General features: G+C 51.7%; 1 protein-coding gene across 4 annotated transcripts in view; it reads left to right on the forward strand.

The window, feature by feature from the left end:
* KLHL25 (kelch like family member 25) overlaps positions 1-22273 on the forward strand; it is a 39237-nt gene that overhangs the window by 11602 nt on the left and 5362 nt on the right. The window contains exons 2-3 of one of the 4 annotated variants that reach the window (XM_058427946.1): positions 17117-18921; positions 21314-21426. In XM_058427946.1, the coding sequence (XP_058283929.1) occupies positions 17128-18897 (1770 nt within the window). In that variant the 5' untranslated portion in view covers positions 17117-17127 and the 3' untranslated portion in view covers positions 18898-18921; positions 21314-21426. Of the gene's footprint in view, positions 1-5958; positions 6098-16943; positions 17005-17116; positions 18922-21313; positions 21427-22273 lie in introns of those variants that run through there. The other 3 variants (XM_058427944.1, XM_058427945.1, XM_032175860.2) reach the window with 3 other exon arrangements.

The following is a 22273-nucleotide window of genomic DNA, read 5'->3' on the forward strand; positions in this document are numbered from 1 at the left end:
TGGCGCAACCTCAGCTCACTGCAACCTCTGCCTCCCAGGTTCAAACAGTTCTCCTGCCTCAGCCTCCTGAGTAGCTGGGATTACAGGTGTGTGCCACCATGCCTGGCTAATTTTTTGTATTTTTGGTAGATACGGGGTTTCATCATGCTGGCCAGGCTAGTCTCGAACTCCTGACCTCAGGTGATCCGCCTGTCTTGGCCTCCCAAAGTGCAGGGATTACAGGCATGAGCCACCGTGCCCAGCCAACTCTGCTTTTAAGGGGCTTATTGACTAGATCAGGCTCACCCAGATAATCTCCCTTCTTTAAGATCAACCGATTGATCAGTAACACCATTAATTACCTATGTAGCACACATTAATTAGATTTGAAAATCTCTGTCATGATCACAGGAATCAGGCCCACATCCATGGACCTGCATCAATAACAATATTATCAATAACAGCAACTCTCATGAATCAAGCAAAATTTGTGTCCCACCATGCTACACTCTTTACATGTATTCTCTCTTAATTCTGAGGATGGTACCTCGAGGTTGGGACAGTTATTTTCACCCGTTTTTCAGATGAGAAAACTGAGTCTCAGAGAATTTCAGTATCTTGGACCAGTTTTACAGGTAGCAATGGCAGTGCTGGGATTTGAAACCAGGGACTCTTAGCATCTAACCTTCCTGGTAGGCTGCCCAGGGTCGGTGTCTGCAATTCGCTTTATATGATTTATGGAACACCATCCAGAAAAGAGTTAAGGTTTGCTCTTTCCCATCTAGCATTTAAAATTTTTTTTTTTTTTTTTTTGAGATGGGGTCTTGCTCTGTCACCCAGGCTGGAGTGCAGTGGTGCGATCTCGGCTCACTGCAACCCGCGTCTCCTGGGTTCAAGCGATTCTCCTGTCCAGCCTCCTGAGTAGCTGGGATTACAGATGCCTGCCACCACACCTGGCTAATTTTTCTATTTTCAGTAGAGAGGGGGTTTCACCATGTTGACTAGGCTAGTCTTGAATTCCTGACCTCAGGTGATCTGCCCACCTCAGCCTCCCAAAATGCTGTGATTATAGGCGTGAACCATCACACCTGGCCTAAAATGTTTAAATATGGCTGGGCACAGTGGCTCAGGCCTGTAATCTCAGCACTTTGGGGGAGGCCAAGGCGGGTGGATCACCTGAGGTCAGGAGTTTGAGACCAGCCTGGCCAATATGGCAAACCCTCATCTCTACCAAAAAAAAAAAATACAAAAATTAGCCAGCTGTGGTAATCCCAGCTACTTGGGAGGCCGAAGCAGGAGAATAGCTTGAACCCAGGAGGCGGAGGATTGCAGTGAGCCGAGGTCGCATCGCTGTACTCCAGCTTGGGCGATAGAGCAAGACTATGTCTCAAAATAAATAAATAATAAAATGTTTAAATATGGTATATGTTGATTATATTGCAAATAATACGGCAGGTACCAGGCAGGCACCAGGGAACTCTCAGGTGGGTCTAACAGATCTCTGGATCATTTTGATTCTTTCTCCCATGGGTATTGTGGCTAATCCCTGTTTCATTCAGCAGTATTTATTAAGCATCTAATCAATTCTAGGTAGCAAAGATGACACAGAACACTGTGTTTGAGCTGCCAGTGCAGAGAAGGGCACAATACGCAGTGACCTGAGGAGTGAACAGTGCTGTCCAGCAGTAGAAGAAAGGCTACCGTGCTGCAGCAAAGACACAGAGGGCAGAAGAACGTTCATTCTAGGAGACAAGACAAAATTGTGTTATTTACTGCATGCCATATGCCCTGTGTGTCGCATGGAGCACCACATTGTAGGTGCTCAGATTTCAGTGTATTTACTGCATTCATTTTCTGAGCATGTACTATGGACAAGGCCATCCACATGCCCGACAAATGTAAAATCCAGAGTGGGGTGCGGCTATGAAAGGAGAGATTATGGAGGGGAGGGTGTGGGGCTGAGCAGGGAGAATGAGGGGAAGGGAGGGGGAGAGCTAAAGCCGAGAGAGGGAGGAAGAGGGGCTGGGGGTGGGACAAAGCTAGAAAGGGAACCGATTGAACACGGCTTGGATGTGAAAGCCTCCTTGAAGGCTTTTGGGCAGGAGCGCTCACAATTTGGCACTGGGTTGGTAGGTGTGGGAAGAGAGGGTTCAGGGGCCTGGCCATAACCTGGCCTGCAGTGGTGACGGCAAGACTGGGAAGGAAAACCCCAATGCAAGGTCCCAGGAAGGAGGATGCAGTGGAACTTGGTGGCTAAACAATATGCTAAAAATGTGTACATGAGTGACTGGCTATTTATGGGCACCCATGTTTTTGCTATAAATATACGTACATATGTAATTTCAAGAGACCGAGAATTATCAACTGCAAAGCCCAAGTGTAGCAGTCCACTCATGGCCCCTGTACTTTGCTACTGGAGGGCCTGCCCTCTGCAAACCCCTGAGTTCTGTTTTTTTTGGAGAGGGATGAGGTGGTCCTGTGGGTGAGAGAAGGCTTTTGATAATGAAGGGAGGAGCAGGCAGGGCCAGGTCATTAGAGGGAGGCAGCCAGCAGTGGGTGAGAGGGTACTGGGTCCAGCTGCCTCTGGTGACAGCAGGCTCTAGTGCCTGCATCGTAGTAGAAATGGGATGGAGACCCCCTGCATAGGCCCCCATGCTTCCTACAGAATTTTCTTTTTCTGAGTTCTTAAAAAAAAAACTGTGGTTAGTGTGGAGGATAAGAAAAATCTTCTGGCCAGGCGCGGTGGCTCACACCTGTAATCCCAGCACTTTGGGAGGCCAAGGCGGGTGGATTACTGGAGATTAGGAGTTCAAGACCAGCCTGGCCAGCATGGTGAAACCCCGTCTCTACCAAAAATACAAAAAATTAGCCGGCATGGTGGCATGCACCTGTAATCCCGGCTACTCGGGAGGCTGAGGCAGGAGAATTGCTTGAACCCGGGAGGTGGAGGTTGCAGTGAGCTGACATCACGCCATTGCACTCCAACCTGGGCAAAAAGAATGAAACTCTGTCTCAAAAAAAAAAAAAAGAAAAGAAAAATCTGCTACCCTGATGTTCTCAACATGTGGTCTGGGTGTCCCTGAGATTCTCTTGGTGGAGAGTCCACAAGGTCAAAACTATTTTCATGGTAATACTAAAACATTATTTGCCTTTTTCACTCATTCTCTCCAGAGTGCGTAATTCAGTGAACCGATGTTTTCTAAATGGCCGATGCCTGATGTTACAAAATCACGCATGAGTAAACAATCCATTCAAAGTGCAGGACAGGCTGTCAGATGGGAATGCCACTGAGTACAAAAGTTCATTGATACAGGCTCAGATTTCACATTGCAGCCAACCTTTAAGGCACTATACTTGTCACGTCTTAATGTAGTATCAGAGTATCCACAATTATCTAAAAATAAAATCTCCCTTTTCCAACTATCTGTGTAAGGTTGGATTTTCTTTATATTGTACAGTCAAAACAATGCATTTCAACAGATTGCGTGCAAAAGCGGATATGAGAATCCAGCCACTATCTTCAATTAAAAAACTGTTTTAATTGATTTTTTTGGTCAAGAAATAGTTTTAAAAAATGACGTGTAACAGTTGCACATATTTTGGGGACACCTGTGATATTTTGATACACAGCATATAGTGTGTAATGATCAAATCAGGTAACTGGGATACCCATCACCTGAAACATTTATCTTTTCTTGGGAAATTGATTTATGAAGAACACCTGTTACTGCTGGGCACAGTGGCTCACACCTGTAATCCCATCACTTTGGGAGACCGAAGCAGGTGGATCATTTGAGGTCAGGAATTTGAAACCAGCTTGGCCAACATGGTGAAACCCCATCTCTACTAAAAATACAGAAAACTTAGCTGGGTGTGGTGGCACGTGCCTGTAACCCCAGCTACTTGGGAGGCTGAGGCAGGAGAATTGCTTGAACCTGGGAGGTGGAGGTTGCAGTGAGCCAAGATCATGCCATTGCGCTCCAGCCTGGGCGGCAGAAAAACATTTCTTATTTATGTTAATGTGATGGATTTATTATTTTAAATTAACATAATTTTTTGCTCAGTTTTAATTTCAACTCTGGTAAATACCAATAGGCAAAACCACATAAACAGAAGCCCCTTAGGGTCCTCAGTCATTTTTCAGTTGTAAAAAGATCCTGAGACCAAACAGTTTGAGAACAGCTGTACTACCTAAAGTCCCTGAAAACCAGGAGCGAGGTGTTGGACCCTGTGCCTGGCTCTGAACATCATCTTCCTCTTCAGTCCCTCACCAGTCCTTTGGGGTTGGTGTAATTCTTTTCATGTCTGTTTCACAAGTGAGGAAACTGAGGCACTGAGAATGAATACCGGGCACAGGTCTCACAGGGCAGAGGTGGGAGTGCCAGCACGTGGAGATGTCCCAGGCAGAGAGGAAGGCAGATGTCAGGGGGCGGGACAGGGGGAGCCTGCTCTGTATGCTCTAGTCCTCCGCCTAGTACGCAGTGCTCAGCCTGGCAGGGAGGTGTATCTTCATGTGCTGTCTCCTTTCCTGAGGCCCGGGAAGACAGGCATAGGTTTGCTGTGGCAGCGGGAGGCTTGGGAAATCAAGAGTTTGTAATAGCATGCCTCTGTTCAGGCACACGCAGTGTTGGTGTGCTTCATCTTCATAAATATCCCACATTTTGCTGTTTTGGAGTGAAACAGCTTTGAATGCTGGCCTCAGCCAAACTAAGGATGTGTGCGCATTGCTTATCTTCTCAGAGCCTCAGTTTGCGTATCTCTACAGCCAGGACAGTGAGACCTTGTGAAGATGTTGAAAGGATTGAATGAAAGAATGTAGATAGGGCTCCTGCACAAAGGCTCACATACAGCAAGCTGCTTGAAGATACTACTACTTTGGACACAGAGTTCAATAGGTCAAAAGGGTGTGCAGTGACAACAGTCTCCTCTGCTCTCCTCTCCACCAAAGCTAGCAGTAACCGATTTCTTACACAGCCTGCCAGAGATAGTTTGTGCACATGCCAGTAGGCGTGTCTATATTATATACATGTGTGTGTATGAATAGTCTGGTTTTTAACACATATCAAAGGTAACATCTGAGCCGGGCGCGGTGGCTCACACCTGTAATCCCAGCACTTTGGGAGACCGAGGCGGGCAGATCACCTGAGGTTGGGAGTTCGAGACTAGCCTGACCAACATGGAGAAACTCTGTCTCTACTAAAAATACAAAATTAGCTGGGCGTGGTGGCACATGCTTGTAATCCCAGCTACTTGGGAGGCTGAGGCAGGAGAATCGCTTGAACTGGGGATGTGGAGGTTGTGATGAGCCGAGATTGCACCATTGTACTCCAGCCTGGGCAACAAGAGTGAAACTCCATCTCATAAAAAAAAAAAAAAAAAAGTAACATCTGATACACAACTCTTTCATTTTAGTGCAGAAAGCCAGTCCTTTAGTTTTTGTTTTTGTTTTTAAGACGAAGTCTTGCTCTTGTCACCCAGGCTGGAGTGCAATGGTGCGATTTTGGCTCACTGCAACCTCCGCCTCCTGGGTTCAAGCAATTCTCCTGCCTCAGCCTCCTGAGTAGCTGGGATTACAGGTGCCCGCCATCACCATGTTGGCCAGGCTGGTCTGGAACTCCTGACCTCAGGTGATCCACCCACCACGGCCTCCCAAAGTAGTACTAGTTTTACAAGCATGAGCCACTGCGCCCGGCCCCTTTGGGTTTTTTTAGATAGCGATGTGGTACTTCACTCTGTGCATGTACCCAAGTTTATCTCACCAGGCCTCTTATTCGTGAACATTGTAGTTGTTCGCAGCCCTTCCTTTTGTAACCATGCTGCAGTGTGTAACCATTTTGTAACCATGTGCAGGCAAGATGGAAGGGAAATTTTTAGGAGTGGAAATGCTGGGGCAGAGGGCACATGCATTTGTCATTTTGTAAGATGTTGCCCAATTGTTGTCTGAAGAGATTGTGCCAGCTATGCTCCCATTGCTCTCATCTCTGTCAGCGGGTAAAGAAAGAGGTGTGTCTTGGGCTTTGGGAATTGAGAGGCATTCTCATTCTGATTCAGCATCAGTGTTGACAGCCTGGAGAAGAACAGAGCTTCTGGAGAAAAGGGAGAAAGAAATTCACTACCAGTAAGTGGCCAGTGCTTGGCTTTTGTTCTTTTTTTGTTCTGTTCTGCATGTTTGTGTTCCTGCAGAACTGTCACTCCCAGTGGTTCATTGAAAGTGATATCTAGGCCAGAGTGCTTTTAATGGCTCCATCTGTGAGACCAGACAGGAGGAGAGGCAGCCTCCCTCCAGGTCCTCAGACTGCATCTGTTTGCGAAGGGCCAGGCCAGTCCTGCTGCAGAGGGGGAATCCTCCTCAGGAGGCCACGTTTGCTTTGGAGGGAGCCAGTCTCGCTGCCCCTCTTTGTTTCTCTCTCTGGCTTGCTCTGGATAAGTGGAAGGAAACGAGTTACTTCACCAGGTGGGTGAACCTGAGTGCTGAGTTCTTTGTCCCCTCTGTGGTGAGAGCAGTGGAGTCCATTTTATTGACATTACTCCAGTCTGGAGCAGCAGCTGGGCTTGTGATGACTCCCAGCTCTGGGGTCCAGAGAAAGCCTGGGCAGCGCCCCCAAGCTGAGGGGGTTGGGATGCGGCAGGCAGAAGCCAGGTGGCACCTTCCATCTGCCTTGACAGATTTAGAGGGGCTGCCACCCCTCCCTGAGCTGAAAGAAGCCTCTTCATTGCGGGGTGGTTTAAGTGTGGCTTGCGGGTGGCCTACCTGGTAAATAGAACTTTTAGGACGGTGTGACATAAAACATTTTTTCTCAAAAGGATTTATCTCAAGAGAATACAGTGAACCAACAGAAGCAAAAGGCATTAGTTTTTCCTTGGATACAAATTCAGAAAATTATGGGTGAATGGATTCGTAAACCATAGTGATGTGTTTCCACAGACATTACAATTTACAGTTGATAACCACAAAGACACTAGACTAAGGCTTCTGAGGGCTCCGGAAGGCCGGGTCCCCAGTGCCTGCACTTGGCAGGCCTTAATCAGTCTTTGTTCAGTAGTGAGGGAAGAATAGGAAAATGGCAACTCTGTGAAAAGTTGAGGTAAAGTCAGTGTAAAATAGTATTCTGTAACTGAAATAATTTAAAAGTGTTTGTTTTGGGATAAAAGCTGAAAATAATAAGCCAAAGTGAAAATAGTAGTTGGGTTTGCAGTGTTTCTCAATCTTATTGGCACCTCCCTACCCCTAAACCATTTTAGATGTTTTTTCCTCATTGCACCCACCCTCCTCGTTGCATTTTAATACCACGTGTATATCTATGCCTTATACATACAATGAAGACGAGTTTTTCATTCCCCAAGAACTAAGCTGTGTGTCCCCATCCACTGCCTCCTCCCTGCTCACTCTGGTCAGGCAGTGTGGTTCTAGGGCATTAGTGTCTTTTCTGTCTTGCTCCTCACTGTTATGTCAGTAAAAGACAACACAGTAGACCTCCTGGGTGTGGCTTTTGGCCTCTCTCACTTGGTCTGTGGAGCTCCCACTCAAGAAGACAGGACACTGGGCAGAAAGGCAGGTGCTGCCCACCCATGGCTGCATCTATCTGCACCTGCCCTGGACTGGATGTGTGGCCTGGACAGTTCCTCCCATGGGAGGGCTTGCTGGCTTCTCTTCTTAGCAAGATGGCTTCTCTTTAAAAAAAAAAAAAAAAAAAATTGTTGGTAAGGAGCTGGCCAAATCCATACATTGCCTTTGAGTAGCTGGGCAAGTCCTGGATAGGTCCTTTCTCTAAGGTGAGCTTTCTCAATCCTGATTCCCTGTCTGATCACAGAGGCTGCTCCCTACCAGGACCAGTGACCCATAGGAGAGAAGTGGATATCATGGGGCCTGGGAGCTTAATCCTCTTCGGGATCCCTCTGTCCTGGTTGCACAGAAGCTGGTGGAGAAGGACTGCTTAAGGGGTAGACGGAGAGGACAGTGTCCTGGTACTGGGACCTGCTGGTGGACACAGGGCTGAGGCCCCACAGACCTCTCTTCTGTCCCCTTTGGTGCTCAGCAAAGAGAGGGATGGCCTGGATTTGAACACTGTCCCTTCCCCAGTCTTGGGTCAGTGAGCTCACATAGTGTAGTTGTGGGAACAGACTCAATAAGACAGAGCCCTGGGCTCTGCCCCCACTCCTTGTGTAGCTTTGGGCAAATTGCCTAACACCTCTCTGCCCGGTTTCCTAAGCTGTGAAACGCAGATGATGATTATACTTAAGGCTGAGTAGGGGTGAGGTGAGTTAACACATGAAGCGCTGAGACAGTGCCCAGCATATCGTACTAAGCAACTGTGATTAGCGCTGTTGTTGCCGTTATCCTTAACCTGTGAGCTTCTATTTTCTTATCAGTAAATTTTTTACAGAAATGATGTGACATATGGCAGGATTGGACTTTCCGGTGCTCTGGTGGGTGAGTGAAGGTGTGTAGCTGGATTTGGCCAGTGAGATGTGAATAGAAGTGCTGTGTGTCTTTCCAGGCCAAGCATTTAATTGTCAGTGCTATGCTTTACAGAGCTCTCTCTCTGCCCTTTGGCATAGTGACTGGTGACATGGTGGCAGCTCTGTCATCTGGGTTCCTAGGAGTGGGATTGATGAGAACACTCATCACCGCCTGAACCATGATGCATGTATTAATAGTATGAGAAAGAAATAAAATCTTTCTCCTGTACAGCTGCTGAGATTTGGGAGTTGTTCCTTGCTGCAGCAGAACCTTGTCCGTCCTGATTAAGACAGAAAGTCATAACCATGTTGAGCTTGGTTGTGAGGATTAAATTTTGTATGTAAAATGCCTAGCACAGTATCAGGTACATGATAGTCGTGCATTTGATTTGGCTCCCTTCCTGGCCAGAATCCCCTACTGACTTTTAGCAGCAAGTGTTGCTTCATCTTTCAGCAGAGTTTCACAGGCCTTGACCCCTTACCTCCTGTTCTGTGCCTTCTTTGTGAAGAAGAGCTTCACCAAACTGGGTAGGGCCCAGCATGGTGCACCGCCTGACCCGTTCCTCTGGAGTGGAGAAGGCGTCCCTCTCAACTTGTAATCACAGCTTCCACTCCCTGGTGACCAGAGGCTGCAGTCACCCTGGGACTCAACCCTGGAAGTTAAAGCAGCTTCCCTTCAAGTATGCTCAATGTTTGGGTGCGTTAAGTAAAAAGGCTGGAGCATGTGGAGAAGGCACTGAAACATCGGCCGCCCCTCTGGGTCTGTCGGGACCTCCCTTTACTCTCCAGGCTTTGGCTGTAGGCTGATGGGTAGGGCCATGTGTAGAGTAATCCTCTGATTCATTGTCCACAAGGGACACTGGATCTGTGTCTGGGTGGGGAAGGAGACACAAGTTTGAGAGCATTGGTTGGTGGCACTGTTGATCTTGACCTCAGGAAAGCAGGTGAAGCCAGGTGGTCTCACTGCGTGCACTGTCAGAGGCTGTGAAAGGGCTGTGGTTCTGTGCTATTGGGGTGGGCATTGGCTGGGAGCTATTCGATGCAGGGACCTCATGGGATTGCCTGAAGGGGAAGCCCGTTTATTACCAAGCATTGTCTGAAGCAGACATTCTCAGCCTTTCCCTGATCCTTGCTCCATTCTAGAACTGCCCCATGGGCAGCCCATTCCTGTGCAGGAGTCAGGGGGGCCAAAGTGAGGCAAGGAAGCTGGGGTGAGGCTAAGGGCTGGGAGGTCTAAGTACTGCCCAGCAAACTGTCCACCTGAGACCAGAAGGTGCCATTTCACTGCAGGTTTCAGATCTTTTTTTTTTTTTTTTTTTGAGATGGAGTCTTGCTCTGTCGCCCAGGCTGGAGTGCAATGGTGACATCTCGGCTCACTGCAACCTCTGCCTCCTGAGTTCAGGCCATTCTCCTGCCTCAGCCTCCCGAGTAGCTGGGACTATAGGCACCTGCCACTACACCCAGCTAATTTTTTTGTATTTTTAGTAGAGGCAGGGTTTCACTGTGTTAGCCAGGATGGTCTCGATCTCCTGACTTCATGATCTGCCCGCCTCAGCCTCCCAAAGTGCTGGAATTATAGGCGTGAGCCACCGTGGCTGGCATCAGATCTTTTCACAATAAAAAGATGAAACAAAACCAAACTAAATAAATATGCACATTGAAAAATATAATTCAGATTAGTTACAGTTTAAATAACAAGATACAATATTGAATAAATATGCAGAAAGGTTATTTTTTTTGCTATTGATTGATTGAGACGGAGCCTCTCTGTCTCCCAGGCTGGAGTGCAGTGGCACGATCTTGGCTGACTGCAGCCTCCGCCTCCCAGGTTCAAGCAATTCTTCTGCCTCAGCCTCCCAAGTAGCTGGGACTACAGGCGCGTGCCACCATGCCCAGCTAATTTTTATACTTTTAATAGAGACGGGGTTTCACCATGTTGGCCAGGCTGGTCTGGAACTCCTGACCTCAGGTAGTAGGCCTGCCTCAGCCTCCCAAAGTGCTGGGATTACAGGCATGAGCCACTGTGCCCTACCCGCTTTTTTTTTTTTTTTTTTTTCTGAGACGGAGTCTTGCTTTGTTGCCTAGGCTAGAGTGCAGTGGCACAATCTCACCTCACTGCAACCTTCACCTCCCAGGTTTGGGCAGTTCTCCTGCCTCAACCTCCCAAGTAGCTGGGACTACAGGTGCATGCCACCATGCCCAGCTAATTTTTATACTTTTAGTAGAGATGGGGTTTCACCATATTGGCCACGCTGGTCTCCAGCTCCTGACCTCAGCTGATCTGCCCCCTTCAGCCTTCCAAAGTGCTGGGATTACAGGCATGAGCCACTGTGCCCTGCTGCATTTTTTTTTTTTTTTTTTGAGACAGAGTCTGGCTCTGTCGCCCAGGCTGGAGTGCAGTGGTGTGATCTCGGCCCACTGCAACCTCCACTTGCTGGGTTCAAGCAATTCTCATGCTATAATCTCCCAAGTAGCTAGAACTACAGGCGCGTGCCAACATGCCCAGCTAATTTTTTGTATTTTTAGTAGAGACGGGGTTTCACCATGTTGGCCAGGCTGGTCTCGAACTCCACACCTTGTGATCCGCCCGCCTCAGCCTCCCAAAGTGCTGGGATTGCAGGCGTGAGCCACCATGCCTGGCCACTTTTTTTTTTTTTTTTTTAAACGGGCCATTGAAAGGCAGCAACCTGGCTGGGCGCCCTCACGCATGATTGCTGCCCCCACAGCCTCTGAAACCCAGGCAGGGGACCTCAGGCCAGGTGGCTGGTGCATCCTACCTAGCTTGTGCTGCCAGCCCTCAGGAGGGGACAGGAGAGCAAGAAGTTCATCTTTCCGTCTCCTTTCATCCCACTGCTTACTGAACACCTCCGCCTTCCTGAGGAATTAGGAGCTCAGAGTCTGCAGTCAGGCCCAAGTTCCAAGAATGTGGCCTTAAGTCTGTTTCCTTATCAATAAAACGGGAATGATGGAAGTCCTGGCAAAGGGACATGTTGAGGTCCTTGCAGCTCTGTGTTTTCATGAAGTCATTGTTGGTGGAATCCTGACTCCGATGCACCCAGCGCATGCTTGGTGCCAGGAAAGGCCGTGTCTTGGGTTTCTGTCAGCATCGGCTCCTGCAGGGTGGCCATGAACCACTGTGTGGGTTGTTCACTGCACAAGGGCACCCAGCCTCATGCAGCCTGAATTTCAGCTGCATTTTCCTTTCTAAGTCTTGTGCTTGGGCCCAGAGCCACATCTCTCAAAAAGCCCAAAAGCCAGGTTTGGCTTTTCCGAGTTTCCAAAGGTGCTTTCCTGCTAACCCAGAGACTGGTACACTGCAGGTACACTGGCAGACTGAAAATAATCGCCCTGGCCGGGCACGGTGGCTCATGCCTGCAATCCCAGCACTTTGGGAGGCTAAGACGGGCGGATCACCTGAGGTCAGGAGTTCGAGACCAGCCTGGCCAACATGGTCAGTATTTTTACTCGTCTCTAGTAAAAATACAAAAATTAGCCAGGCATGGTGGCGGGTGCCTGTAATCCCAGCTACTCAGGAGACTGAGGCAGGAGAATTGCTTGAACCTGGGAGTCGGAGGTTGCAGTGAGCTGAGAGTGCGCCATTGCACTCCAGCCTGGGAGACAGAGCAAGACTCCGTCTCAAAAAAAAAAACAGAAAAGAAAAAAAAGAAAAGAATCGCACTGCAGGATTAGGGAGAGGTTTTCATTTTGTACCAGGGGGCCATACGGATTGGCCATGGCCCTGAGCTCCGGAGATAATTTGAGCTGTTCATGCCTGGGGACTATGCAGGCTGAACCCTGTGTCTCTCTCCTTTCCCCATCCTCTAGTGAAGAATGATGAAGCTGACACCCTCGTTTTGAGCCTTGCTAACTCCTGGTTAGTGGAGGCAGGTGGGAAGGGGTTAGTACTGCAGCCATACTAAGTCAGGCCTTCCTGAGACTGGCACGGAAAAAGCAGCTTTGATGGCATCCAGGTTCCTATTTCTCTCAGGATAGGCCTTTCGCTTTCGGTCACTGGAATCTTCTGTGAGTGTGGCAAGTTTTCTTCAGAAAGTCTCACCCCTTGGCTAATTTGTTTCTTCGTGCATTTAACTTTCCAGAGATGTTCTGGAGAAGGGAGCTGGGCACATTGTTACCCGGTACATTTTAGCTGAGTTTGTAGGTAAGGATTCCCTGGGGAGCAGTGCTGTCCAAGGTGGATCCACCCCTCGTAGCAGGGTGAAGAGTTGCTGGTTTGTGGCATTGCAGCGTTGTACAATTACACTATGTGCCTTAAATCCATCAAAGCTCAGGATGACGCTTAGGTCATCAGAACAATTCTGTGATATGTGCAGAGTGAGAGTGTCTGATTGATTATGGTCCCAAAGACTCGAGCTGTGGGCACAGGGGGGCTTCCCGGGGCCTGCTTTTGGGCCCTCTCACATGCTCCCCACCCCCTGCCGCTGGGAGCCTCTGGCTTAGGCTGCTTTTGCATCCCCAGGCTCTGCTATGAGGCTGGGTACGTCACTGGTACTGAACACATATATCTTGAGCAACTGAAAATAATCACACACAACCATTCTTCTGGGTGCTGGATGGAAGGGGTGGAGGGACACACAGCTAAGACCGCTTACTGAGACAAGCAGCCCCTGATCACCAATTCAGGGCACTGATGACCCTGTGAGTCCTTAAGTGACAGTCCTTAGCAAAGGGGGGCAGACCAGAGGACCACAGGGCTCCACTTGGCCCTCTGCCCAGGCTTCCATCTTGGGTAGGTGGCAACACGGCTGTCACTCCTTCCCACTCCCAGCCCTGGTCCAGTCTAGTCAGCAGTCCTAGGGAAAGGGTCTGCTTCGTTCCTCAAAGTTCCAGTGAACATCTTAGTATAGAGTCCCACTGGTCTGTCCTGGGTGTAGGCCCCATCACAGCGGTTGGGAAGATGACACTAGCTGATCAGCCAGGCCTGGCACGTGTCCACTCCCCACCTGATCCCCAGGGCCCAGTGATGTGCAGCACCCGGGGCCCAGTGCCCATCCCGGGATCCCACCCGCTGAGCTGCCTGGAGGCAGGTGGTTCCCAGAGAACAGTCGGTGTGAGTGCGAGGAGGAGGCGGCATTGTGCTGGTGCGAGTAAAATGACACGTGTCTACCACATGTCAGGTGTCGCAGCCTCCTGGGCAGCATTCACCACTGCCTCGGCCTTCCTCTCCTCTGGGTCTTGAAAGTGGCTGGGCTGGCAGTCGTGGTGGAGTTGATGTGAATGAGTTTCGTGTACTGTGTCTCAGGGCTTCATCATGGGCACAGGAAGAGATGGACAGGTCCATGCCATCAAGTCAAATGACCTCTGTGCTGGGATCTGTCCTGGGTGTTGAGGTCACATCAGTGAGCCCCACACATGGTCCCTGCCTTTCTGGGCCTCCTGTGCAGTTGGGGAGACAGTACACAAATAACATGCCCAGAAGCTGTTTGGGCCTCAGCATCCTTGCCTGTAAAGTGGGGCTCCAGTGCCTCACTTGGGATCAGGCTGAGTCGGTGAGTGAGTGGCTGCCATCAGTGGAAGACTGGCTCAGGGGCAGGCGCTGCCCAGAAGGAGATGGGACAAACAGGGGAAACAACTGGGCAGGTGCTTCTGCCCTTGGCACAGAGGTACCCCAGGCTGGCGGCTGTCTAGGGGGTGTGGGAACCTGCGTGGGTGTGTACGTGAGTTGCCAGCCATCTGCGTCAGCAGGCAGGCATTCTTGGCGCCGACTTTGGCAGGATATCTGTCAGCTCTGGGACCCTGGGTTGCCGCTCACTGTTGGCTTGGAGAGGTCACTGCTCCGCCTCCTTCTCTGGACCATTGTGGTTGCTCTGTTTCAATTTGCCCTGCTTTTTGGCTTTCTTGGTCTTTTGAGTCTCGCTTTGTCCTGCCCATTGCCCTCTCAGGCAGCCCAGTTAACACAGTGCCCCAGAGTGGAGTTACTTCTAGGTGTGGTGGTTCCAGGGCCGTAGTTACTAAGGTGAGGAGCTGGGATTCCAGCTGGGGCTGTCTGTAAGAAGAATCCCAGGGGGGCTCGCCCCACACTTGGAGTGTCCAAGCCCAGGCATTCAAGCTACTGTTCAGCCCAAGCTCAGAAACAGCCTCCCTCCCGGCAGGGCCGGGGTGGGGCAGGGGGCAGGTGCGATGAGGTGCCTAGGGACCTAGAGCAGGGAGGTCCTTGGAAGCACAGGTGTGTTGATAATGGAACTGAAGCCAAACCTCAGCGTCGGGGCCCTTGAACGTGACCTCAGTGGAGAGGGCTTGGGCTTAGGAGTCCCAGGGCTTGAACTAGCGTTCTTCCTGGTCCTTGGCTCTCCATGTTTCCCCCAACACGGTCTGCAGACCAGAGGCAACAAATGCCTCTTAAAATGTCCTGACACTGTGGGGTGGGGCAGGAGGGGACAGAGCTACATTTGGGAAATTGTCTGATCACCAAGGGGGTGGTCTGGAGTGAGGAAACTGGAGTGAGGGTTTAGCAATCACAGCAAGATTTGGGGAAATGTCGCAGGGTCTGGAATTCAGATTGGGCAATTCTGATCAGTCACGGGCCAAGATGTTTGCAAAGCTTCCCTTAGACTAGGTCAGCACAGCCTCTCAAGGCTCTGTGTCACTGCATCTGAGGGCCCAGCTTCGAGGATGCGCACAGGAAATAGTTGCCAACAAGTGAGTTGTGGAGGCCTGAGTAGGATGGTGATCTCACTTTACAAGAAAATAATAGTGAGGTACAGGATGGAGGTGGAGCCAGGATACAGCCGGGACCTGCGTCCAGTGCTCTCGCCCCAACCCCCAGAAGGGCTAACCTCATATAGCCTCAGAGCCCTGTGGCCTGTGGGCTGCAGGTTTGGACAGCAGTGTCTTAGGCCGGTCCTCGGTGTACAGTCTACCTGGAGCTTGGGGGTCCAAGCAGCAAGGCCATTCCGGCGTCTGTGCCCTCTCTGCCTAAGCCCAGAAGCAGAGACCTTGCTAGCTCTAATCTCGTCAATTTGTGGCTTCTCTGCCTCTTTGCCAGAGGAGGAGTGAGCAAGAGAGAGCCATGTAGTAGGACACTCATTTACAATTTCATTGACGTGTGAAATCGTTTCCTACCTTTACCAGATTATTACCTAAGTAGAAAATTGACTTGGAGTGGGAGGCGGCAGGAGAGTTACATACTTTTGAAAATTAAAAATGAAAAACTTTGTTATTTAGGGTCTTCTGTTTTTCTTGGCCCCATTACCAGCAGGAAGACAGCAGCACAGGCTTTTGAGGGTCAAGATACTAGAATGCAGTTTGCTTTTTGGCCACGTTTTGTTTTCTTTTTTTTTTTTTTTCAGGCTTAATTCACTTTATTTTTCTTGTATAAAAACGCTGTTGTAGCCACAGCTGGAGCCTGGGTCCTCTGCATGGAGACTCTGGTGAGGGTCTTGACAAGGTGGTCAGTGAATTCCTGATCGGGAAACTTGGTGAATACAGTCTCCTTCCACAGGTGAGGGGGGCAGGTAGCTGTGGTCTTCGAGATGGCCTCAAAGGTGTTGGCCATGTTTTCTCTAGGTATATGAGTTTTGCTGCCTACTGGCTGAGCCTTGAGTTCATAGTACTGAACTGGGGCCTTGGGTCATGCCATTCACTGGACATTAATGACAGGGCTTTGGAATTCCCCTAGATCGAGCAAGCACTGAACCTGTTTGTTGGCCATCACTCCATCACTCTGAGCGCCAGGTCCCCAGGCCTGGTGGAGAAGGGCAGACAAAGGAGGCAGGGGAGGCGTCGCGTTGGCCCAGGATCCTGGAGTCAATTGGGGGACCCGGGAAGCTCTGGCTGCATGTTTCTCTGCTTTGCTGAGGCAAATCTGGATCACTTCAGTTAGGGTTCAGCATGTCCTGCTGTCATCTTGGGCCTCTGCCTTGGTCTCGAGGGTGAGTCACTGGCAGCCCCACCTCCAGGCCATCACTTGCCCCAGCTAGGTAAAGAGCCCTGTGGAGACACCTGGATTCAGAGAACATGTCTCCACTGAGCACTCGGGCCTTGATGGCGGCTCTTGTTCCAAGGCAAGGGGGACGTCTAGCCAGTACTGCTTGGAGCCCGGCCCAGGGCAGAGCCTGCTGGGAGCAGGGAAGTGGGTACATGAGGCTCCGCTCGGGCATCCACGGCAAACCCTGCAGGGATTAGTCACAGAGATCAGGCTCCAGAGCCGGACAGTACATGTGAAAATCCTGGCTGTGGCGGTTTGGGTAGTTTCTTTGCCTCTCTGAGCTGTGGCTTCCCTAGCTCTAAAATGGGACTTACAAGAGAAGCTTCTGCAGAGGACTGTCATGAGAGTGGACTGTGGTCAAAGGCATCAGTTACTTAGTACTTCCCGGACACCTGCCTGAGTCAGGAACACCGTTTGCATGTTCTCTTAACCATGGGAGGCAGCCTCAACTCGAGCTTGCCTAGGGGGTGGCTCATCTGCAGGCCACAGATGTTTGTCCCAGAGCTGGCCCATACCCTGAGAACAAAACCAGTTTCTGCAGGGCAGGGTGAGACCCAGCCACTCTTGCCTGTGTCATCCTTGGCGACGTGGTTGCGGGAGAGGAGCTTGGTTTAGCAGAGGTGAGCAGAGAGTGGGTGGGAGGGGGCAAGGGGGCTTGTGCTGAAGAGTGAGTCCTGAGAGGGCAGATGGACAGGAGGGGCTCCTCTGACCTGTGGGCTTGTTCCCCCACAGGCTGGCGCACCATGTCGGTCAGTGTCCATGAGACCCGCAAGTCGCGGAGCAGCACGGGGTCCATGAACGTCACGCTCTTCCACAAGGCCTCCCACCCGGACTGTGTGCTGGCCCACCTCAACACGCTTCGCAAGCACTGCATGTTCACCGACGTCACGCTCTGGGCGGGCGACCGTGCCTTCCCCTGTCACCGTGCCGTGCTGGCTGCCTCTAGCCGCTACTTTGAGGCCATGTTCAGCCATGGCCTGCGGGAGAGCCGGGACGACACTGTCAACTTCCAGGACAACCTGCACCCGGAGGTGCTGGAGCTGCTGCTGGACTTTGCCTACTCCTCACGCATCGCCATCAATGAGGAGAACGCTGAGTCACTGCTGGAGGCGGGTGACATGCTGCAGTTCCACGACGTGCGGGACGCCGCCGCCGAGTTCCTGGAGAAGAACCTTTTCCCCTCTAACTGCCTGGGCATGATGCTGCTCTCGGACGCCCACCAGTGCCGCCGGCTGTACGAGTTCTCCTGGCGCATGTGCCTGGTGCACTTCGAGACGGTGAGGCAGAGCGAGGACTTCAACAGCCTGTCCAAGGACACACTGCTGGACCTCATCTCGAGTGACGAGCTGGAGACCGAGGACGAGCGGGTGGTCTTCGAGGCCATCCTCCAGTGGGTGAAGCATGACCTGGAGCCGCGGAAGGTCCACTTGCCCGAGCTCCTCCGCAGCGTGCGTCTGGCCTTGCTACCGTCCGACTGCCTGCAGGAGGCCGTCTCCAGCGAGGCCCTCCTCATGGCAGACGAGCGCACCAAGCTTATCATAGATGAGGCCCTGCGCTGCAAGACCAGGATCCTGCAGAATGACGGCGTGGTCACCAGCCCCTGTGCCCGGCCACGCAAGGCGGGCCACACGCTACTCATCCTGGGGGGCCAGACCTTCATGTGTGACAAGATCTACCAGGTGGACCACAAGGCCAAGGAGATCATCCCTAAGGCCGACCTGCCCAGCCCCCGGAAGGAGTTCAGCGCCTCAGCGATCGGCTGCAAGGTCTATGTGACAGGGGGCAGGGGCTCCGAGAACGGGGTCTCCAAGGACGTCTGGGTGTACGACACCGTACATGAGGAATGGTCCAAGGCGGCGCCCATGCTGATTGCCCGCTTTGGCCATGGCTCAGCTGAGCTGGAGAACTGTCTCTATGTGGTGGGGGGACACACGTCCCTGGCAGGTGTCTTCCCGGCCTCACCTTCTGTCTCCCTGAAACAAGTGGAGAAATACGACCCTGGGGCCAACAAGTGGATGATGGTGGCCCCCTTGAGGGACGGCGTCAGCAATGCCGCGGTGGTGAGCGCCAAGCTGAAGCTCTTTGTTTTCGGAGGAACCAGCATCCACCGGGACATGGTGTCCAAGGTCCAGTGCTATGACCCCTCGGAGAACAGGTGGACGATCAAGGCCGAGTGCCCCCAGCCTTGGCGGTACACAGCCGCTGCCGTCCTGGGCAGCCAGATCTTCATCATGGGAGGTGACACGGAATTCACGGCCGCCTCAGCCTACCGCTTTGACTGTGAGACCAACCAGTGGACGCGGATTGGGGACATGACTGCCAAGCGCATGTCCTGCCATGCCCTGGCTTCCGGCAACAAGCTGTATGTGGTCGGGGGCTACTTTGGGACCCAGAGGTGTAAGACTCTGGACTGCTATGACCCCACTTCAGATACATGGAACTGCATCACCACGGTGCCCTACTCACTTATCCCCACGGCCTTTGTCAGCACCTGGAAGCACCTGCCCGCGTGATGAGCACCTGCCGAGCCCAGCCAGGTGGGTCCCTGGCAGCCCACGGCCACTCTGAGTCTGGAAAGGTCATGGGGGAATGCAGTCCCACGTCTTCCCACACTGGGTGAAGGTCACCGTGTCTTCCAGGGAAGTCTGGGTGGGCAGCAGGTGGCTGGTATGCTCTGGAGTGAACTCCTGGCTCTGCCTTCTATTTGCAGTTAACCTGGAGCGAATTATTGAACCAGTCTGCAAAATGGGGACAGTAACCGTAGTTAGACCAACATGGTGGTTCCCAAACATGGCTACACTTCAGAATCACCCGGGGACCTTTTGACAGTGCTGTGTGGAGCATAGGTCAACCTGCAGAGTCTGAGGGTGCAGTCTCCACACAAGCCTGCTCTTATTTTGACACCAGGTGCAACAAAGGGGGCCTCCCAAACCACCCTTGGTCAGTTTTGCCAGAAAGACTTACAGAAGTCGCTGAAGGCTGTTAGCTCACAATTACAGTTTATTACAGGGGAAAGATACAGATTAAGATAAGCCAAACTAAGGCAGAGTCCAGGAGAATGGCCCCCTCCCCATGGAATCAGGACAGTGTTACTCTCCTGGCACTGATGAGTGATGATATGTATGAAGATTGCCAACCAGGCCCGGGCATGGTGACTCATGCCTATAATCCCAGCACTTTAGGAGGGCTGAGGTGGGCAGATGGCTTGAGCCTACTTTAAGACCAGCCTGGGCAACGTGAAAGTCAGTCCTGGCCGGGTGCAGTGGCTCATGCCTGTAATCCCAGCACTTTGGGAGGCCGAGGCGGGCAGATCACGAGGTCAGGAGATCAAGACCATCCTGGCTAACAGGTGAAACTCCATCCCTACTAAAAATACAAAAAATGAGCCAGGCATGGTGGTGCACACCTGTAATCCCAGCTACTTGGGAGGCTGAGGTAGGAGGATCACTTGAACCTGGGAGGTGGAGGCTGCAGTGAGCCAAGATCATGCCACTGCACTCCAGCCTAGGTGACAGAGTGAGACTCCGTCTCAAAAAAAAAAAAAGATTGCCAACCAGGCATGACATCCGTGTCTAAATGGTGGAGTCCCCCAAAAAACTGTTAACTGTAAACACCAAAGCCTGCATGGTGGGAACAGACAGCCTTGGTTTGAGTCCTGTTTCTCCTGGGGGCAGCTGTGTGCTCACCAGCGTGCAAGGGATGGGGAGGAGTCCTTCCTCAAAGCCTGCAGGTGTCTAGCTTAAGCGAGGTCATCCTTGAAGGCCTTGGAGCAGGGCTTCCTGCAGAGCGAGTGTCCGTGGGTTGCTGCCATGCTGTCATTGTGTGGAATCGCTATGAAAACAGGTGACACGGAAGGCACTCCGTGGGAGGTGATGGTGGGACAGAGGCACTGGGAGCAGTTTGAGCCAGGCCCTGCAGACCCTGCAGTGAAGGGAAGGAAAGGGCAGGAGGAGCGTCTCATCTGGTGCTGGTTTAATCTCCTGAGAAGCTGAGCTGGGGTCAGGGTCTTCCTGCAGCAAATAGGGGCAGGATCGGCGTGAGGTCCTGCCACAAGAAAGGGTATCCCGGCCAGCCTGGCAGGGTACTGGGGTAAATGCCAGAGAAGGGCTTTGTGCCCAACACGCCCTCTGTGTTTAGGGCCTGGGAAAGGCCAGGGTGCGTGCCACTAGCCCTTGGCCATTCTCCCGGCTCATGCTCTCCCGGGCCCCTCACCCCTGGGATTGGGGCAGGAGATCCCTGGGTGCACTCTGCCTCCAGCACAGGACGAGACTGTGGAAGATGAGCTGTCCTGCCGGAGGGAGCCGAGCTGCTGCCCACGATCCTGCAGCGCTGGGTGGTGGCACTGATCCCTGTGTGTGGGCTCAGCTTCAGGTCATAGGAACCCTGTCAGGAGCTGGCCCGAGCTGAAAAATTAATTTCCTCAGTGAGCCAGCGGCTGCTGATACAAATGCTGAGAGCTCTACCCAGTGAAGGCAGTCATTAGCTGGGATTGCTTCTCAATGGAAGCTGATGGCTCAGCCTCTAACTCAGACCCAGCCAAGCCTTCGAGTCCCTTAAAGGGACATGGTGGCAGGCAAGGAGGACCCAAGCATGAGCATCAAATTGGTGAACACAGGGTGTTTGGGCTCACAGAGGCCAGCCTGAATAGGAACACTGCTTTTCTTTTGTCTTTTTCTTTTCTTTTTTTTTGAGACAGTCTCGCTCTGTCACCCAGGCTGGAGTGCAGGGTACGATCTCAGCTCACTGCAACCTCTGCCTCCCAGGTTCAAGCAATTCTTGTTCCTCAGCTTCTTGAGTAACTGGGATTACAGGGATTTCCCCCCGGTTCCGGCCCCTTTTTTTTTTTTTTTTTTTTTTTTTTTTTTTTTTTTTTTTTTTTTTTTTTTTTTTTTTTTTTTTTTGAGACGGAGTCTCGTTCTTCTTCCCCAGGCTGGAGCGTAATGGCACGATCTCGGCTCACTGCCACCTCTGCCTCCTGGGTTCAAGCGATTCTCCTGCCTCAGCCTCCTGAGTAGCTTGGATTACCGGTGCCTGCCACCGCACCCAGCTAATTTTTGTATTTGTAGTAGAGACGGGGTTTCACTGTGTTGGCCAGGCTGGTCTCAAACTCCTGACCTCAGGTGATCCACCCTCCTCGGCCTTCTAAAGTGCTGGGATTACAGGTGTGAGCCATCGCGCCCAGTCTTCTTCTTTTTTTTTAATCTGCTCTCTGGAGAAAAATCAGACCTGCCGAATTTCTTGATTTCCTGAGGAGTGAGATTCCAAGAGGATACTGGCATTTCCTCACTAATTCCCTGTTGCGATCCTCTAGATCATTTAGAAACCTGGGGAATGTCACCTGTGGGAAATGGAGGCCCCTCCCACCTAGGCCGGCCAGGCTGGGCAGGGTGAGGGGGCCCATGCTGCTGGCCTCAGGCAGATAAGACCATCTCTGGTCTGAGCCTCCAGACCAGAGGCTGCCCCTGCCTACCCTCCAGGTCGGAGGCTCCCTCCCACCTGGCCCTGCCCTGTCAGCTGGACCTGGTGAGCCATGTACTCTCCCAGGAATTGCTCTGATCCCAGGGACCCTGGAAGGGGAGCATGCATGGTGTCTTGGTTGTGACTTTTTGGCTGCTTCACCCTGGACTGTCTACTTGATTCCCCCGAGGCTCAGCTTCCCCATCTGGACAACGGGAGTGGAAATCGTATTACTCATAGCACTAGAATAGAGATCAAATGATTGCCAGTTTCAGAAGCAGCTTAAAAGGGGTAGCGATGGAGGACAGGGAGATGCTGTTGATGATGGTTTTGGGGTGCTGTGGGCTGCAAGGGCCTCTAGGTGTCCCTGCTTAGCCCCTCCCTCTGAAAGGCCTGTCCACCCATGATTGCTGTTCCTCGGCAGGCACTTGC

Source organism: Hylobates moloch, unplaced genomic scaffold (assembly GCF_009828535.3).
Source record: "Hylobates moloch isolate HMO894 unplaced genomic scaffold, HMol_V3 SCAFFOLD_14, whole genome shotgun sequence".
NCBI classification, from domain to species: Eukaryota; Metazoa; Chordata; class Mammalia; order Primates; family Hylobatidae; genus Hylobates; species Hylobates moloch.